This window comes from Hippocampus comes, unplaced genomic scaffold (assembly GCF_001891065.2).
Source record: "Hippocampus comes isolate QL1 unplaced genomic scaffold, H_comes_QL1_v1.1 scaffold9, whole genome shotgun sequence".
NCBI classification, from domain to species: Eukaryota; Metazoa; Chordata; class Actinopteri; order Syngnathiformes; family Syngnathidae; genus Hippocampus; species Hippocampus comes.
In genome coordinates, this window is record NW_017805275.1 from 6,713,652 (window position 1) to 6,729,474 (window position 15,823).

At 42.2% G+C, this 15,823-nt stretch overlaps 4 protein-coding genes across 8 annotated transcripts in view; all 4 read right to left on the bottom strand.

Annotated features, from left to right (window-relative positions):
- Positions 1-6,601, bottom strand: part of nsd1a (nuclear receptor binding SET domain protein 1a) — a 28,150-nt gene extending 21,549 nt beyond the window's left edge. Inside the window, exons 1-5 of one of the 3 annotated variants that reach the window (XM_019869836.1) lie at positions 6,466-6,601; positions 5,601-5,758; positions 3,175-3,953; positions 1,506-1,647; positions 1,244-1,416 (exon numbers count right to left, since the gene is read on the bottom strand). In XM_019869836.1, the coding sequence (XP_019725395.1) occupies positions 1,244-1,416; positions 1,506-1,647; positions 3,175-3,936 (1,077 nt within the window). In that variant the 5' untranslated portion in view covers positions 3,937-3,953; positions 5,601-5,758; positions 6,466-6,601. Of the gene's footprint in view, positions 1-1,243; positions 1,417-1,505; positions 1,648-3,174; positions 3,954-5,600; positions 5,759-6,143; positions 6,262-6,292; positions 6,422-6,465 lie in introns of those variants that run through there. The other 2 variants (XM_019869835.1, XM_019869837.1) reach the window with 2 other exon arrangements.
- Positions 6,602-6,803: 202 nt separating this feature from the next.
- LOC109515820 (UPF0461 protein C5orf24 homolog) lies at positions 6,804-9,094 on the bottom strand. Its single transcript, XM_019869842.1, has 2 exons — positions 8,569-9,094; positions 6,804-8,350 (listed from the first exon to the last, which is right to left on the bottom strand). Exon 2 carries the CDS (start codon positions 8,345-8,347, stop codon positions 7,682-7,684), a length of 666 nt encoding a protein of 221 aa, XP_019725401.1. The 5' UTR covers positions 8,348-8,350; positions 8,569-9,094; the 3' UTR covers positions 6,804-7,681.
- A 95-nt stretch (positions 9,095-9,189) lies between these two features.
- atp5po (ATP synthase peripheral stalk subunit OSCP) lies at positions 9,190-12,241 on the bottom strand. Its single transcript, XM_019869841.1, has 7 exons — positions 12,131-12,241; positions 11,802-11,852; positions 11,600-11,710; positions 11,383-11,512; positions 11,095-11,207; positions 10,896-10,982; positions 9,190-9,458 (listed from the first exon to the last, which is right to left on the bottom strand). Exons 1-7 carry the CDS (start codon positions 12,197-12,199, stop codon positions 9,348-9,350), a joined length of 672 nt encoding a protein of 223 aa, XP_019725400.1. The 5' UTR covers positions 12,200-12,241; the 3' UTR covers positions 9,190-9,347.
- An 864-nt stretch (positions 12,242-13,105) lies between these two features.
- Positions 13,106-15,823, bottom strand: part of LOC109515817 (UDP-N-acetylglucosamine--peptide N-acetylglucosaminyltransferase 110 kDa subunit) — a 15,232-nt gene continuing 12,514 nt past the window's right edge. For all 3 annotated transcript variants that reach the window (XM_019869839.1, XM_019869838.1, XM_019869840.1), the window contains 4 exons: positions 14,823-14,975; positions 14,473-14,725; positions 14,234-14,357; positions 13,106-14,128 (listed from right to left, as the gene is read on the bottom strand). In XM_019869839.1, the coding sequence (XP_019725398.1) occupies positions 13,948-14,128; positions 14,234-14,357; positions 14,473-14,725; positions 14,823-14,975 (711 nt within the window). In that variant the 3' untranslated portion in view covers positions 13,106-13,947. The remainder of the gene's footprint in view (positions 14,129-14,233; positions 14,358-14,472; positions 14,726-14,822; positions 14,976-15,823) is intronic.

Sequence of the window (15,823 nt, forward strand, 5' to 3'; positions counted from 1 at the left end):
TGATCTGATTAGTTGAAGCTTTCATACACGTCCAATCGCAGGGCTGTTTACAAACGGAAAACGGAGAGACTGTTCGGGAGAGCTCGTGAAAACTCGACGATAAGGTATCTGACCGCCCCTAAATTTTTCTCAACGGATTTAGACGATTCACAAAAACGATCAATTTAAGAAATAAAACGGCGGATTTCCGCGGATCCGCGGAAAATTGCCATGTATGTATGGTTATTTTGTTTAAATTTTTGATGGGGTGGGGGACTTTGTCCGACCTACCGACCCTATGCTGAAATTTCATGTTACGGGAAACACACTATCTTTTTTGTTTGGCCTAATGTGCATATAATTAGTGTATGTTCTGTCCATTGTTACTGAATATAGATTATTGCAAAACGTCCCGTTCTCCTGCATTTTTTTTTATTATAGAACTGTACAAAAAAAAAATATCAGTTGCATCATCAGCGACTAGTCAAAGTAAACTCCACTTTCATGAATTTAACGCCAACTTAAAGGTCATGTGTGAAGTAGTTTTAGAAAATCCCAACCTAAATATTTTTATGTCACAAGTAATTAAACAACCACATGAAAAAAAGCACGGAAAAAGAATTTCTATTTTGTAAATTTGACAAAGTATTCGTTTCCCCGAAGTGACATCTTCACGAGCGACAAACCGGGCAGTGTGACGTCACTTCAAAGACAACATGAGCGGGGCTCACTATGGGAAGTGTACAAAGCCAGTCAGAAATCGATTCGGAAAGCGATGTTTCAAAGGGGATCCAGACGTTTGACGAGTTGGAGGAAGAGGAGCGTTTTGGCAAGGTGTACGTCAGACCATACATGTACAAGCCAGATGGTCAGGATGCGGAAAATGTTGTGCCCGAACGGCCAGACATGGAGTGGATACGAGACCCATCGGGGTTGGAAGAACGGTAAGATATATAGGCTGCGGTTTTTAGCCTAGCATTATTGTTTGCAATTCGACGCAGTGCCGTGCTGTAAATTGCGCACGATGGGATTACCTACAGTACTTAGTCCATACATTCTCACTCAAATTGAGAACACACGTCAATAATGTGCATTTTTACAATGTATTTCAGGCTGAAATAGGTTCATATAATCTTTCTCTAAATAATTTAAAAATCTAAAGGTTGTGTATTCCATTAAAAATAAGTTTTACTGTATTCTTGACCATAATTTCGATATTTCCATACCTGTTATTCCATATGTATGTGAGTCGTGTGTAATTTACCATGTACTTGTAGTCTTTCTCCTTCTGCTTCCCTCTCGGTCTCAGCTTGGGTAGGTCATCAAACTGATAGCTTCCTTTGAAAGGAATAATGGCTTTCCCTGGGACCCAAGCACACTCGATCATCTCGCCAATCGTCTCCAGGAAGTACATGCGACAGGGGCGGGGACTGTGCACTAGAACGAAACACATAAGAGTTGGGATGATAAAATTCAATATTACCATCATGTCATCCGTGGTCCGGCGACTCTGAAGGAAAGCTCACATTTCATCTTGGTGTGGAGGCCCAACTGAGGGTCGCAGAGAACTCGGCAGGGCCACCAGGGCCGTCTGTTGAACTTTGCCCACACCAACTCGCCATCCACATGTTCCACTGATGGAGGAGGCCTTGTTTTTGCACTCTTGGACTAAGTGAGAAAATTAAAATTGGTTTAAAATGGATTTATAAAACAGGTGAAAACTCACATCTGATGAACACAAATATTTGCAATTAAGAAATATGACATGCTGTGTCAGAAAAGTTCCAGGACTAGTGTCATAAGACATACTGCATTTAAAATCCAAAATATAAGTTTTCCCCTTCAGTCCAATGCACTTTGCCAGCCTTCTCTGCCATGCTCTTCTCAAAATAGTCTTCCGGGATCGTCCCTGACACTATCATCTCAGCAATCAATATGTTGTCCAAGACTTCAAAATCTGTCCCCTTGAGCTTTGGAAAGCAGGGGGAGGGGGAAAAAAAGAACAAAACAAAAAACAAAAAAATCACACGGAGCCAGGTCTCACGAGAAGGAAGGCAGCTCCATCACGGCTGAGTTCTTCTCATCTAGTTGTCCGCCTCATAACTCTCGGCTCTTCTCACACACTGAACAAAGCAAACGCTGCAGGATCTTTTTGTAGTGTTGCTGGTTGATCACCTGGCCCACGTTTTAGGGGAAAACTTGTACTTTATGGTTGAAGTTTGAAATACATCTTTTGTGACAAAAGTTTGAGAACTTTCCTGATACATCCATCCACGCGGCTTTTTGTTTTTCATATCGTTATATTCATACAAGATTATTTCAACAGTGATCACTGGAGTTGCCTGTGTTGAGAAAGGAGCATGTGTGGTGTCTGTTTATGTGCTCATTCACTGCCAGCCCAGTCAAAATGGATCGTTGACGTCTATAGCTTTCAAAAGCAGTGATTAATAGGAGTTACAAGAGTGACTTGAGCACAGCACTACCGATATTTGAGATGACAAAAATACTAGTGACTAGATTTGCTGAAAACTGCAAATCCAAGTGACCAATTTCACTTTAAAGCACGCAGACAGTCGGTTGGGTGTACATTTCAAGTGACACATCCGATGTGGTTCTGTTTACACTGACAGAACATATGAAACGACCTGCCTGCGGAGACGGCCAAATTGCATGTAAGAAAAGACGCCACAAGTGTCAACAGTGGGTGGGGATCACAGGGAGGTAAATAATACTACATAAGTCATACAAATATCAAGCTTTACATTCAGTGTAGTTGACCAGGGCTGGCTCTTTCCTCCAAATGATTTAAATGAGGGTAACCTCACCATGACTCCAATGTCTGCAAATTTACTTTGATAATTTGATATTTGACACATCTCTAATGTAGCATATTTAGACCTCCAATTGTCTACTGTATGCTTTTTAGAAATACAGCAGTTTGATTTTTGAAGAGGTCAATTCTCATCTGAAGATATCAACTCCCTTTTTTTTGTACACTGCCATAACACATATCCGAATTGTACCGCTTGAGAGGAGAAAAACAAAAACCCTTGTGTTGCTTGAACCATACAGTGTAAATCCAGCCTTAGAGACAGACTATCTAAACATCTGGAGTTGTACAAGCAAGAAACACTTAGACAAAGCCTTGGCTTTTCGGAGGCGCCAAACAAAGAATCCGCAGTGTTTGCAACTCACATCAGAGTTGTTGCCAGATGGTGAAATAAAGCCATGATCAGTAGAGCCAAGTTCCCCATCGCTTTCCGATTCCTCGTTCATGCTCCACCCGTCTCTCATGGGGATGTCTGGCAGCGCGTCGGTCAGAGTAGGGTTGAGTTCCGATATAGTTTTTGACATCAGGTTAAAAACAGTAGGTTTGGATGTCCTTGTGTCTGAGCCCGAAATGTTTGAGGCTCGAGAGCCTGGAACAGCGTGCTCCCAAGTGTGGTGATAAGGGTTGAAGACCTCACTCCGTTTGTTGTGCGCAACATGATCGCGTTGCAGCTGCTTTGTGTCAATGCTGTCAAACAATGTCGTGCCAAAATGCAGGTATCCGTTTGAGGTGGGAGAACAACACTCTAGGCTGTCCGGACTGTGAGGGAGGAAGCCATTCCTGTTGAAAAGTGGCAGAGGTTCAAATGAGGTGTTATCGTTGTATGGTGAGGGAGGCAGAAGGACAGACGGTGGCTCAAATGCATCATTGTCATCATGCCGGACTGGGCTTGAAGGGTGTAAGTAATTCCTAGCATGGTGGTCAACTTTCTTGACCACAGCATTAAAGTCAGGCAGCGTCTTCAGCGGGTTGTAACAGTTGGACACCGATGGCTGCTCCGACCCGAGCTTCGCCATGCCACACTGCTTTCTGTAGGAGGTGCCCACAAAACCATTGCGGGGCCTCGACTCCGGCTGGCTGCTGCAGCCAAACACTGAACGGAAAGCCGGGCTGTATGACTGACTCATGTTGCCTTGGCTCGCCCCTGTCAAGGAGAAAAGCAGGGGATAGTTTTAGTTTTTATTTTCACTGAAAGTGTTGTCAAAGCATGCTCAATAATAGTGTTGATTCAGAGTAGCGGTGTAGAACTTGTTTTCATTGCAATTACATTTGCCGGAAGGGGGGGCAGTCATAATGTTGAAATTGCATAAATGTCATCGAAAATCAAACGACAATGGCTTCAGTCTTTATTTCTCTGGGAAGTGCAATATTAATATCAGTCAGTGGTCTTCTTTTTAGGAAATAAGGAATGCAGACAAGAGCCACTTGAACAGTCTGAATTATTATGCTATAAAAACATTGACAATGGCATCGATTATGGTTTTGGCTCCACCTGTAGAGTCTGGGAAAAAAATGTTTAAAGTTACATTTATATATTAATTTTCCCTTTCTTGAACATCGTCATGGCATATTTTATCCAGACAGTGAACTGCACAGTAAGTGTTTACGGACTAAGCATGTGCTGAGAGTGTGAGGCAGTGACATTTCTTTTCCCTTACTTTATAAGTTTTGTGTCGGTACCCTAAGAATCGCCTCATTGTGTTATCAATCTGCCCCTGCATTTGGTCATGATCAATTCTATGGCTAATTCTGAAAAATGTTCAAAATGTAATCTAGGATCATGAAATGGAATGATGCGTTTTTTCTTTCCTTTACTTTATTGTATTAGTTCTACAGATGGGCTGACTGTAAAACAAAACTGCCCTTCTGGGACTAATAAAGTATTCTGAATCTGAACAGCACGTCTGCCTCAGTTCTGAGATTCTGCGTTTGAATTTTGACTCCTGCCCTCCTGTGTGGCGTTTGTACGTTTTCCTGTTGCTTGTGTAGGTTTTGTCCTCAAATGCCATCTTGCCACATTTGCAAACAATCATCTGCTTCAGAAGTAAAAGTCTTTCTTCTCTTGTGAGGATAAAGCGGATTGGAAAATGGATGGATGGATGGATGTGTTGAATGAAATGTAATACATGACAAGTACTACAGGTACACGGTATCGGTGAGTAATCAAGAGTGAACAATTGTTGTGGTGTCAGTCTGAGGGGAAAAAAAAGCGGTATTTAACATCCCTATCTAAAAAGCATTTGTGTTAAGTGAACTGAAATAGTACACAGGTGTGAATGTCCGGATAAATATTGTTTGGCTATTTGTGCCTTGTGATTGGGTGGCAACCTGTCTGGGGTGTACCCCACCTCATGCCCTAGCCATCTCGTCAAGGCTCAAGCACACACGTGATCCTAAAGGGGAAAAGCAGTATCAATAAAGTATTGATATTTATATTATATAATAATAACACACATGCCAGAGGACTCACTAAAATTTGAACTGTCAGGAACGTGTTTTCCCCACTCCAGATTCTGAATTGTCACTGCATGGCTTACGCACAGGAGGCGGGTCACAAGAAAACCCAACTTGTGCATGACACATTTCATTCATAAATGTCCAGCACAATTAAGCTACTTGAATGCACTGCTGAGGGCCACTGCTATGGCGGAGGAGTCAATCGAGGAGGTTGTGCAGGAAGGAGGTGGTGACGCTGAACCAGCAGATAAACACATACATGGGAAGGCAGACGTGGGAAGCTACAAACAACTCACAAAAATCAAACACGCGTGGAAGGGGGAGAAAAACTCACCATGTGCTAGTCGGTCACTATGAAACCAACAACGGCTGCGTGATTATGAGGCACAAAGCAAGTGTTAGTGCGCAGATGTGCACAATCCCAGCAGCGGTCCCCGAGTAGGCCGAGGCAAGGCGCTCATTCTCTACACCGGCCCTCTCCGCGGACTGCCACTGTAGAAACACAAAGTAGCACTTCTGAGAAACACAAAGCGAGCTCCATAACGACCAGCTCGTGTCAGCGAGCCAACGGCGGTCCAGCCTCTGGCACTCCTGCTAGCTTATTGACTACATGATCCCCGACTGGTTGGCCTCCGGTTTGTGTTAAAACAAGCCGCGAGAGCGAGCGAGTGTGTTGGTGAGCTGCAGCCAATCGGCACCGCCACCCAACCCCCCAGTCAGTCTGCTTCAAGCACAGGCCGTGACACCCAAACGTTCCGAAGTGCGCGCGCGCACGCATACGGATGACTCGCGCACGCGCACCAAGATTAGCTATGAGGACACGAAAACAGCATACGATTTAATACACGAATTCATCGCGAATGGCCATTTAACACACCGCGTGTTCCTACGGAGTTGGGCCCGAATGCGTGAATACAGTTCAGTGCTACTAACAGCGGCGGCCATGTTGCTTTCTCAGCAAGACGGGAAGAGGAGCGAGGCCGCTTTGGCAAAAACGCGACAAAGAAAACGACAGCAAACACTCACAAAGTCTAAACTTTTACACCGATAGAGATGTTCGCCTTGTAGTTTGTCTTCACGTGCACGCACAGGCCAGTGGGCGCCGCTCCCAACTTTGCAGTGCAATAAGGAGTGCGGGCCACAAGAAGAGACAAAGACAGCCCGGCTGTATACGCTGATTTGACAACACATGTACTTACCTCGTATTAAATTTGAGGTGTTCCACCCAAACGTGGCCTAATTTAGTCACATTTTAGTCGAAGAATCATCTGGTAACACAAGTACTTGTTTTCTCTCCTCGCTAGAGCACCGTTTAAACACTTAATGTCACCCATTTTTTAATTCATTTTCACCACAAGCTAATCCCAACGTGTAAGAAATTATTATAAAGGTCAGTTATCGGTTATTATAAATGTATCGCTAATTATTTGAACACAACGGGAACTAATGTATAATTTTACAGGTTAATTGTTGTATTTAGACATGGAGGTCCTCTGGTGTACACAGAGGGAATCACACCTTCTATTGAACAATAAGCCATAAGCAAAGCAATTTTATTTGGATTCTTGTTTGTCAACAAAGTGCAACAACATGCCGTGGATTTGTAAGTAATATGGTTACAAAACATAGTGAAAAGTATGTGAGGGTGTGTTTCACACCCTCACTCAGACACACATGGTAACAATGGCGCGCCCAGCAACTACAATGTATTAAAACCAAGCAGCCTCCATGAGCTTATACAGTAATTCCCAACCTGTGTCATGAGAGAGAATCAGGCGTGCCACAGGAAAGCATTCAAATTGACTTGATTGGTCCAAAAATGATTTATTTACTAGAAATGATGTCTCTTTGTTCAACCATCTACGGCAGCAACACAGTGACAAGCAGAGCAATTAAATGCTCTTTGACTAGATGGCAGAAGGCACATAATTACCTTTCAATACCCTTAAGTGCCATTTTTGTTTGGTGATTTTGAGCCTTGGCTCAATAAAGGTTGGGAACACTGGTTTATGATACTGTACATGCATCATAAACAACACTTTTAAAACTTGAAGTTGTACCAAAAATCCGGTATTTACAAGAAAACAAGCATGAATGTTTTAAGTGGATAACACATTTTACATACGTTCAAATAGTGGTGATATGACTGGCTGTTTACCACAAAATACTTATATATATATATATATATATAGAAAACTGTACAAGTAGCTGGTCCAACGTGTTCAAGGAGGCATCACAAGATGACAAAAGAGTCACTTTTTATCACCAACATAACATGCACGCTTCCCTGCCAAGACAATTCTTGGCAAAAGGGATTTTTTTTGACAAAGATAAGACTGTACATTGAAATTGAGTTAGGAAGTTGAGAACAAATGCTTGGCTAAGTGTCATCATTTTTTTCTCTGCGCTCCAATGTTATGAACTGTTTTCATTTGGTTTAACGAGAGGCTCACACAAGTTTCTCTTCTCCATCATGGCATAGGCAAGCAGCGGAAGATCACAGCCAGTGAAGTCCAGCTTCGTCGGACTAAAGTCGAGTTTCTTGGGAGCATCACCACCACTTTCCTGCTCCTTAAGCCTCGCTGGACTCTTGACACTACCGGGAGGCCTCCCGGGGCTCACCTTGTAGCCGGCTGCTTTGGTGGTACCGAGGGGCCGCCCCGGGCTGGTTTTAAAACCAGCAGCTCTTGTGGTCCCAGGTGGACGTCCAGTACTTGTGCGGTAACCAGCTAACTTGGTGGTTCCCAATGGTCTGCCTCTCCTCCCGGACTTCACTTTGCCTGTATTTTTTTTTGTGCCGACAGGCCCTGCAACCTCCCCGCTATTGACTGTCAGCGGCTGAAGCTGAAATGAATTCTGGGTCTCTTGCACCGGACCCGCCATCACTTTGTGCATGTTCGGTGGCAATGGAGCCAGCCCTGCAAAGGACAGGTGCAAGCCAGAGTTTGAGGGAGAGCAGGGGTAGAACTTGTTAGATTGGAGGCTGCATAGATCAAATCGGCTTGCCGGGTGGCAATCTTCTGCAGGTGCACTCATACAGAAGTCATTGCTGCTGCTGCTACAGGTCACTTGATGCATCATTTTCTGTTGAGGGGGGTGGGGGTTGGGTACGCCAAAATAACACGGCAACTGATGTTATACTCTCAACAATACAAGCACCAGGGATCACACTGAATTTTAACGCTACACACAACACGTTATTGTCCACTAGGCAATGAAGCGAGGCATGCATATACAAGTAACGTGGTTTTCTAAAGGAAACATTAACATACACTGGGGGGCGGGGGGGGGGACTCACATACCTCAGTCTTGGGATAACACACGGTGAAATGTTAATATCGTATTTTTAACGGTCATGTCTGCGATGTACGCCCAGGTGTCCGCAAGTAAAAGCGAGCAATGGCTTCATCTTTTATAATCCTTCAGACGGTAGGCGAGATAAGACAGGAAGCCATTTTCGCCTGAAAAAAAAATAGTGTAGCAAGATGGAATAACCGCGCATGCGTATGCGTTACGATGTCGTATTTCCGGGAAAACCGTCACCCGTGCGAAAAGTTGACAAAACGGAAAAAAAGCATTACACGTGTAGTACATTTTGTAAAACTTTTGTTTCGTTAAATTACACAAATCTCGCATTTTGGTAAACGCGTTGCCACAATTCATACCACGGTTTAACGAGTTCACCGTGTTCAAAGCTGAACGAGGCAAAGAAAATGCGGTTTTGTACTGGCGTTCAGTATGACGCAGTGTTCTAAAACACGACCACAATAGTAATAATAAAACCCCTGAACACAATTATGTGAATAAATCAACAGCCATCAAAATTGGCCCCATTAAAGTTTAATGAGTGTTACTTATTGGATCTCAAAGGGTGGGGGGGGGGGGTCGAAAAGTTGACAGAATTAAAAATAAACACATACAAGTATATTATTCAGGTTTTATTAACATCCAAGTGATTTTAAGTACAGACACTGGAGATCTGAACCATCTGCAATGATCAACGAGTAGCAATCTACATTTATCAGTATGTGTCCACTTGATGGTCATTTCTAAAACAGATGCAAGATGAAGTCCACAGGACTTAGGATTCTCTCATGAGCTTGGTCAGTTTCTGAATCTTTGTCTTTGTGGACATGTCCACATACTTGTCCCCAATGCTGACGATCATCCCACCCAGGATTGAAGGATCGGACTGAAAAGAGGAAGACATTGTAAGTCACGTACATTTTGTTACTATTGTACTGCACAATCCTAGTGCTATTATTACAGATAATACTGAGTTACAATAAATCGATATTAGTCCTCAAAAGGGTAATTAAAAAGTTTTTAATGAAAATAAAAATCTCATAAGCAGAAAACTTTCACTTGCATACAAAAGTAAATTGTGAATACAGTGGACCCCCCTCCCCCAACCACATATTAGTTCTACATTTGCAACTTCACAGATTTTTTTTCTTAACATGTCCACTGTTACTCATAGAAAAGGCACTTATTTACAGTTTCCTGAAACAAGGCCCAAAAACCCCAAAACAAGTTTGAGCAAAAATACCGTCTACAGTAGGCGTCACAAACCTTTTTGAAAGTGCAAGCTACTTGTTGAGGACCAATTAATACAAAGGGCAAGCGCCGTTTCTTACACACTTCTGAAATATAATTGTCAAAACTGCCTCCAATTATCTGTTAATATGTGAAGATACTGATTATGTCAACGATTTTTCATAATAACCAACACTGATTTAAATATTTAGTTGCTATTATAAAACTTTATTTCAAGAAAATATATAGCACATATTTTCAAACGATCACTTCACTGGTGAGATATTTTTAGAACAGGCCCAGGGGCTTCTCGTGGTTCTTGTGGGCTACTCTGGTGCCTGCACGGGCACCATGTTAGTGACGCCGAGTCTACAGTATGAATGTGTATTGTACTGTAGTCCCTTCAATCGAGCCAGTGCTTATGTCCGCCATACACACAGAGAAAACCAAACATTCATAGTACTGTTCAACCAAACTTCAGCTTAACTCAACTTTACCTACGATTTGTGACTGACAGTCGGCAAGAATGGAGAATAAGATGACGGCACCCATGTGTACTTTGGCTCCGATAGCTTAATAAAACTAGGACTAAACACGGCAACAATACAATTTCAATCAGTTACAACTGCTCATATGAATAGCTGTGAATTCTATTACAACCGCCAGTTTGTGTTGTGACTGTGTGGATGTAGAAGTTTTGAGCTAATAAACACCAAAGCACCAACTGCCTGGTTAGCCTCGTAGCTCAGGAGGCAGCAGCATTTCCCTCAAACACAGGCTCAGATTGTTGGCAGCATTGATGTAGCTTCTGCATTTTGCTGTGGAGTATTTTGTAATTTGTTTTTTAAACACCAGACTGCATGGCTTCAATAATTCTGAACCCACAAGCGGTTTCCGATACAGGAGTGTCTGAAGATCTCTGCGTCTGTAATGCTATTTAAGTGTTTGTGGTATATGTATGGTTTAAACTGTTAATATACAGGTATTACACTATAACTTTATGCGATCGAGGTTGAAATGCAATCCTTACGATACACTACTCGTGATGAACAGACAAGATGGTAGGAAAATGAAACGTCAATAAAAATTGTACCTTGGTTTCCATCTTGATAGTTTCACCCTTCTGAAGAAATCCATTAAGCGCAAGTTTCAGCTCAGCGAGATTAGTTGGATCCAAAGGCTGAAATGAATATATATTGATTGGGTGCATGCATCTATGTATGACTACAGTAAATAATCATGGGAAAACATGATACGAGTAATGAGCAGGCAGAAAAATGTGTGCGACCTACCTGAGCAGTGGTTACAGAGCAGATCACCTCCCCACGGTGCGCACTCATCATCTTGCCAAAAGCAGTGATGACATCACCAGTTAGAGTCAGACGACCATTGTCAGACAGAACATCTGCACACGCCAAAAATACATCAACACATGTATATTTTTAGCCAAAGCTATAATGATAACCAAGTCCTGCATGCTACACAATGTAAAAATACTGTGATATAGTATTTCTCACCAGCAGTTGTCGAATATTTATGAAATTATGTTATTAAAAAATAAGCGGCAAGCGACAACTCACCGATGAGGTTCATTGTGATAGGGGAGACTTTTGCCTTTGCAAGGGCATCATGAAAGGTCTTCTGCTTGAGGCTCCGCTTCACATGAGGGTTCATGACAATACTAGAAATTTTGGGGTCCTTGATGAGGGCCTGTGGGTAAAAGCAGTATTTGAGAAGAGTAAATAACGTCTGCAATCTTCCGAACCTGCTCGGATCACCAAAACCCTCTTTACTTACATTCACTTTACCCAGCTCCTGCTCGACTTGGTCCAGTTTTTTCTGCTTACTGGCAGCTGAGAACAGAGCAGTGGCATAGCGACCTTCCACGCCATAAACCTGGATTGGTGGCTGAATGGAAATTCAAGATGAGATTAAAACACAGATTTAAAGTTCTGTCGTATGTAGAGTCGGCCACGCCACATTTTACATTTATATCTACCTTAACCAGTTTGGCTGCAGGCCTAATGGCTGATGTGCTAATCTGGCGGGCCTGCAGAAAAAAAACAAGGAGCAAAATTGTAACATTCATGTTATCAAGAACGTGAGCGTATTAATATTAACACAAACACTGTCCCTTGCAGCTAACGGGTAGGCTAGCACTTTAGCAGTCATTCAAGTGCAAAGCCGCGTGTAATTATTTGTGGCATTTAAAATCAGCGGCGGGTCGCCACCAAGTTTATGGTGCGTTGACTATCTTTTAAATCCACGAATATCGAGATGGAACTCATATCAAACAAATAAAATGTTCAAATTTATTCAACGTCTTACCTGCTGTCCTAGCATGCGTGCTGCCATTTTCTCCTCCAGCTGTCCAGACTGTAACCCTTGACTGCGCATGTGCAATTAAGAGAGGAGATCTCGTCTATCCATGGGGGTTGTAGTCCTTTAACTGGAGTGTGGACATCTGTGCCCTTCAAGAAGTGCTAAATACAGATCATTTTTCGAACATAATTCCAGTCATGCTCATATACTTCGGAAACTTCGCATTGGCGTGATTGAGTTTCTTCCCACAAGCTGTTCAAGATTTGGGGTGAATGACACGATGATTACCATTCGTCATTTTTGCTGCATTTAACCATAGATCTCCTTTGTTGTTAGGTCGGCGTTTACAGTACAGACGTTTTTCTAGCTAGCAAACGTTTCAGATGATCAGAGGCCGAGACCGCACTACTCTCCTGTTTGCTCTGGAATGAGAGAAGCCACCTGACGTGTGTGCTTTAAAATTAAAGCCAATTGACACAGACAAGATTTTACGTGAATATTCACAAAAGCCAACTTTTGTGTTCTACTTTATGTCCGTTGCTTTCAAAATAAAAGTCTAAAACAAATAAGCCCAAGACCAATGTTATTGCTACTCTATGTAAGATGCTTTCCACTATGCATAGACTTACTGTTAAATGTCTATGTAGAGCGGCTGCTTTATCAAAACGAGTTGGCCTTGGATGACACAATGTATGATAAAATCAATTTTATTAACTCAATCCATGCCACTGTGCCTCAACATAAAAGCAGATGAGGGTTTAGTTAGATTTTCCCCAAAAGGATGCTTCTATTTCACGCACATGGGGATTTAACCACATTAAATTGTACAAACTTAAATTTATCTTGCCTGGAACATGAGATCCGGGCCCTCACCACCTTTCCCAAAATCGCTTTACACATGTGCATCCTTACTTCCATCCTCCCTTACCCGAAACAAATTTAAATCACTGCGTCTTTGTATATCAACCATTCCCATACAAATGAAACTTTTTTCAAATTGCCATCTTTATTTTTCCCCATATCAAGAGCAAAGCATAAGTGACAGCATCAACTCAAAAAACTATACAAAAACAAAAATGCTAAGAAAATACTTACCCAGGCTGTTCCTTCAGTGTGATTTAAAACAAGACCAATCCGATCTTTCAGCTATTCTGCAATATAGAACTTGAACTTCTTAATCAAAATGACCATTAATGTAAGCAGTGTAACATCAAAAATGAGACAACTACTTGACTGCAGATTTGGTGAGGAGAGGACATCATTATAACCCTCCCCCCCAAAACAAATATACACCTATCCCTTTTTGTCATTGAATAAACATATGAGGAGAATCTGTTAAGCAGTTGCAAGCTATGCTAAAATGAAATGTTCAAAGCTGAAAGAACGTGTGTAAGATTTACAATTTCCATGGCATACATTCACATACAAAAAGAAAAAAAACACGAATCATTTTATAAATAGAACTATAAGGGTTGGATATTTGTGCCACAAGCTTCAATTAGTCCTGTACATCCACACACACGCAGAGAAGAACTACTACTGATCCAAGTAGATAAGAGTATTCAGTGGTCGCTCAATTGTCTCATGCGTTCCTTTACTGTAGTCTCAATCACATACAAAACGTGATTGGGGGGTGGGGTGGGGTAGATGTGTGTATTCATGACACTTTTAGCCCCACTTCGAGGCGAATGTTCAACACAATCATTCACAGAAGAGGGCTGCAAGTAAACCATTCAAACTAGGATGCTCATGATAGTTTGGGATAAAATGGTGGGGAGGAAACACTGTGGTTTTTGTGAATAAGCTGAGGGCGGGCTTCTAGTTCAGGCACTGTCACCAGTTTCTACTGTGTGGACTTGAAACATGTGTTCTGGTTTGTTGCCTTTGCTGTGGTGCTCCCACATCTGCAAGTAGAGCCTCTCCAGGTCCATCGTGTACTGCTTGGTGTTGAAGAGAGGACTACAAATGCGCTGCTTCCAAACACGTGCACGAATCATCTTCAGGCTGCGAGAGGAAAAACAAAAGGATCAATCGGCCTCAAGTTCGACAAACATTCAAAAAGTAAATCAATAGAATTTTTTCCCCAAGGTAGTATAAATTTCTTCCTACTATTCCATGTCAGATCCGAGTTTTACTGCTATGTCCTCATAGTCCTGTCGACTATGGGCGATGAGTTCCGGACAGCCAAGGCAGCTGAGTTGTGAAGCAGCCACTCGTGAAGCAAGGGTCTCACCTGTACGAGGATGTTAATGGGTGATAATAACTCAAGTGATATTGTTTACATACTCTTCATACTCTTGAGAAATAGTGTGTGTGTGTGTTTTGTTCTGAAATAATCAAAACCTCACCTGGCATAGTGACCATGGGTGTTCCTGCCCACAGAACATCCATTCCTGTGGTGTGACCGTTGCACAGAGGCGTGTCTAAACATACGTCAGCCAACTGACCCCTCCTAACATGTTCTTCTTTGGGGGCCACTGGCGAGAAAATTATGCGAGAAGCGGGGAGGCCCATGTTCTGAGCGTACTGCTGGATGTTGGGCTCACCCACAGCAGGGAACCGAAGGAGCCACAAGACACTGTTCTGCACACGTTTTAGGATCTGCAGCAAAGAGGAGTTGCAAAATATTTTAAATGCAAGCTGAAAATGAACTTGTGCTATTAATGTGTAGTGCATAATCGAAGACGCTCTGACTTACATTGGCCCACATTTGAAGGGTTGGGGGGTCAATCTTGTAGAGTTGGTTGAAGTTGCAGTAAACAATGGAGTCCTCTGGAAGACCATACTGGGAACGGGTGGTCACAACAATTGTGCGCGGCACCTCCTCTCCCGTGGCTGCTTTATTGTTGATCTGAAATGGGGGTGAAAACAATCACTTGTAAGAACATTATATCACTCTATCGCAAAGCATGCAGCGTTCCTAAACATCCAGACAGAGAAAATAGCATTAATGTGTACATTCACTCTAACCAATGGTAAGCTGCTGGTTCAATGGAATTTTCTCAGAAAGTATTTTACTTGTCCCTCAACCATCAAACAAACAATGCATTTCTGGTTAGGTGCAGAGGTACTACTCCAATGCCAATTTGCACTGGTTCAATAGAACAAGGATGACAATGGCTAGTGATGAAAAAAGCGGAAAGGGGTGTGGCCTGGACGGGGGCGTGGCCACTTACAAAAGTGGCACGAAACATGCTGAAGATGAAGTAAGTGTATTCGATTTACACACTATTTGAAACTTGAACAGAAAAAAAATCCCAAGATTGTTCACTATTCTTTCAAGTGAAAATTTGTGCAATTTTGTTTATGCATTCCTGGTGAGCACCAATATGTAACTTCAAATTTGCTGCTCAAAATCAAAACGAAAAAAGGAAACACATTCCCTGCCATATTTTAGATTTGTTCATTACTTGTATTCATAAAGTGTTGTGTAAATGTGATAAAAAGCTGTTGATTCTTACCTCATACAGTGATAGTGAAGTCCCACACGGTTTACTATATATGGGTTATGATTTATATGTATTTTCTTATATAAAGTGGATGTCTATTTACAGTATATACAATAACAATATACAGTTTCATGAGGTAGAATACTTTGTTTTCTCTTCATTTGCAGCTTTTGAGCAAGCGCTAAAAGCTTATTGGTCCTCTCCGTCTTTTTCCACTCTCTTTTTAGCCAACTCCTCTTGTTTTTACACA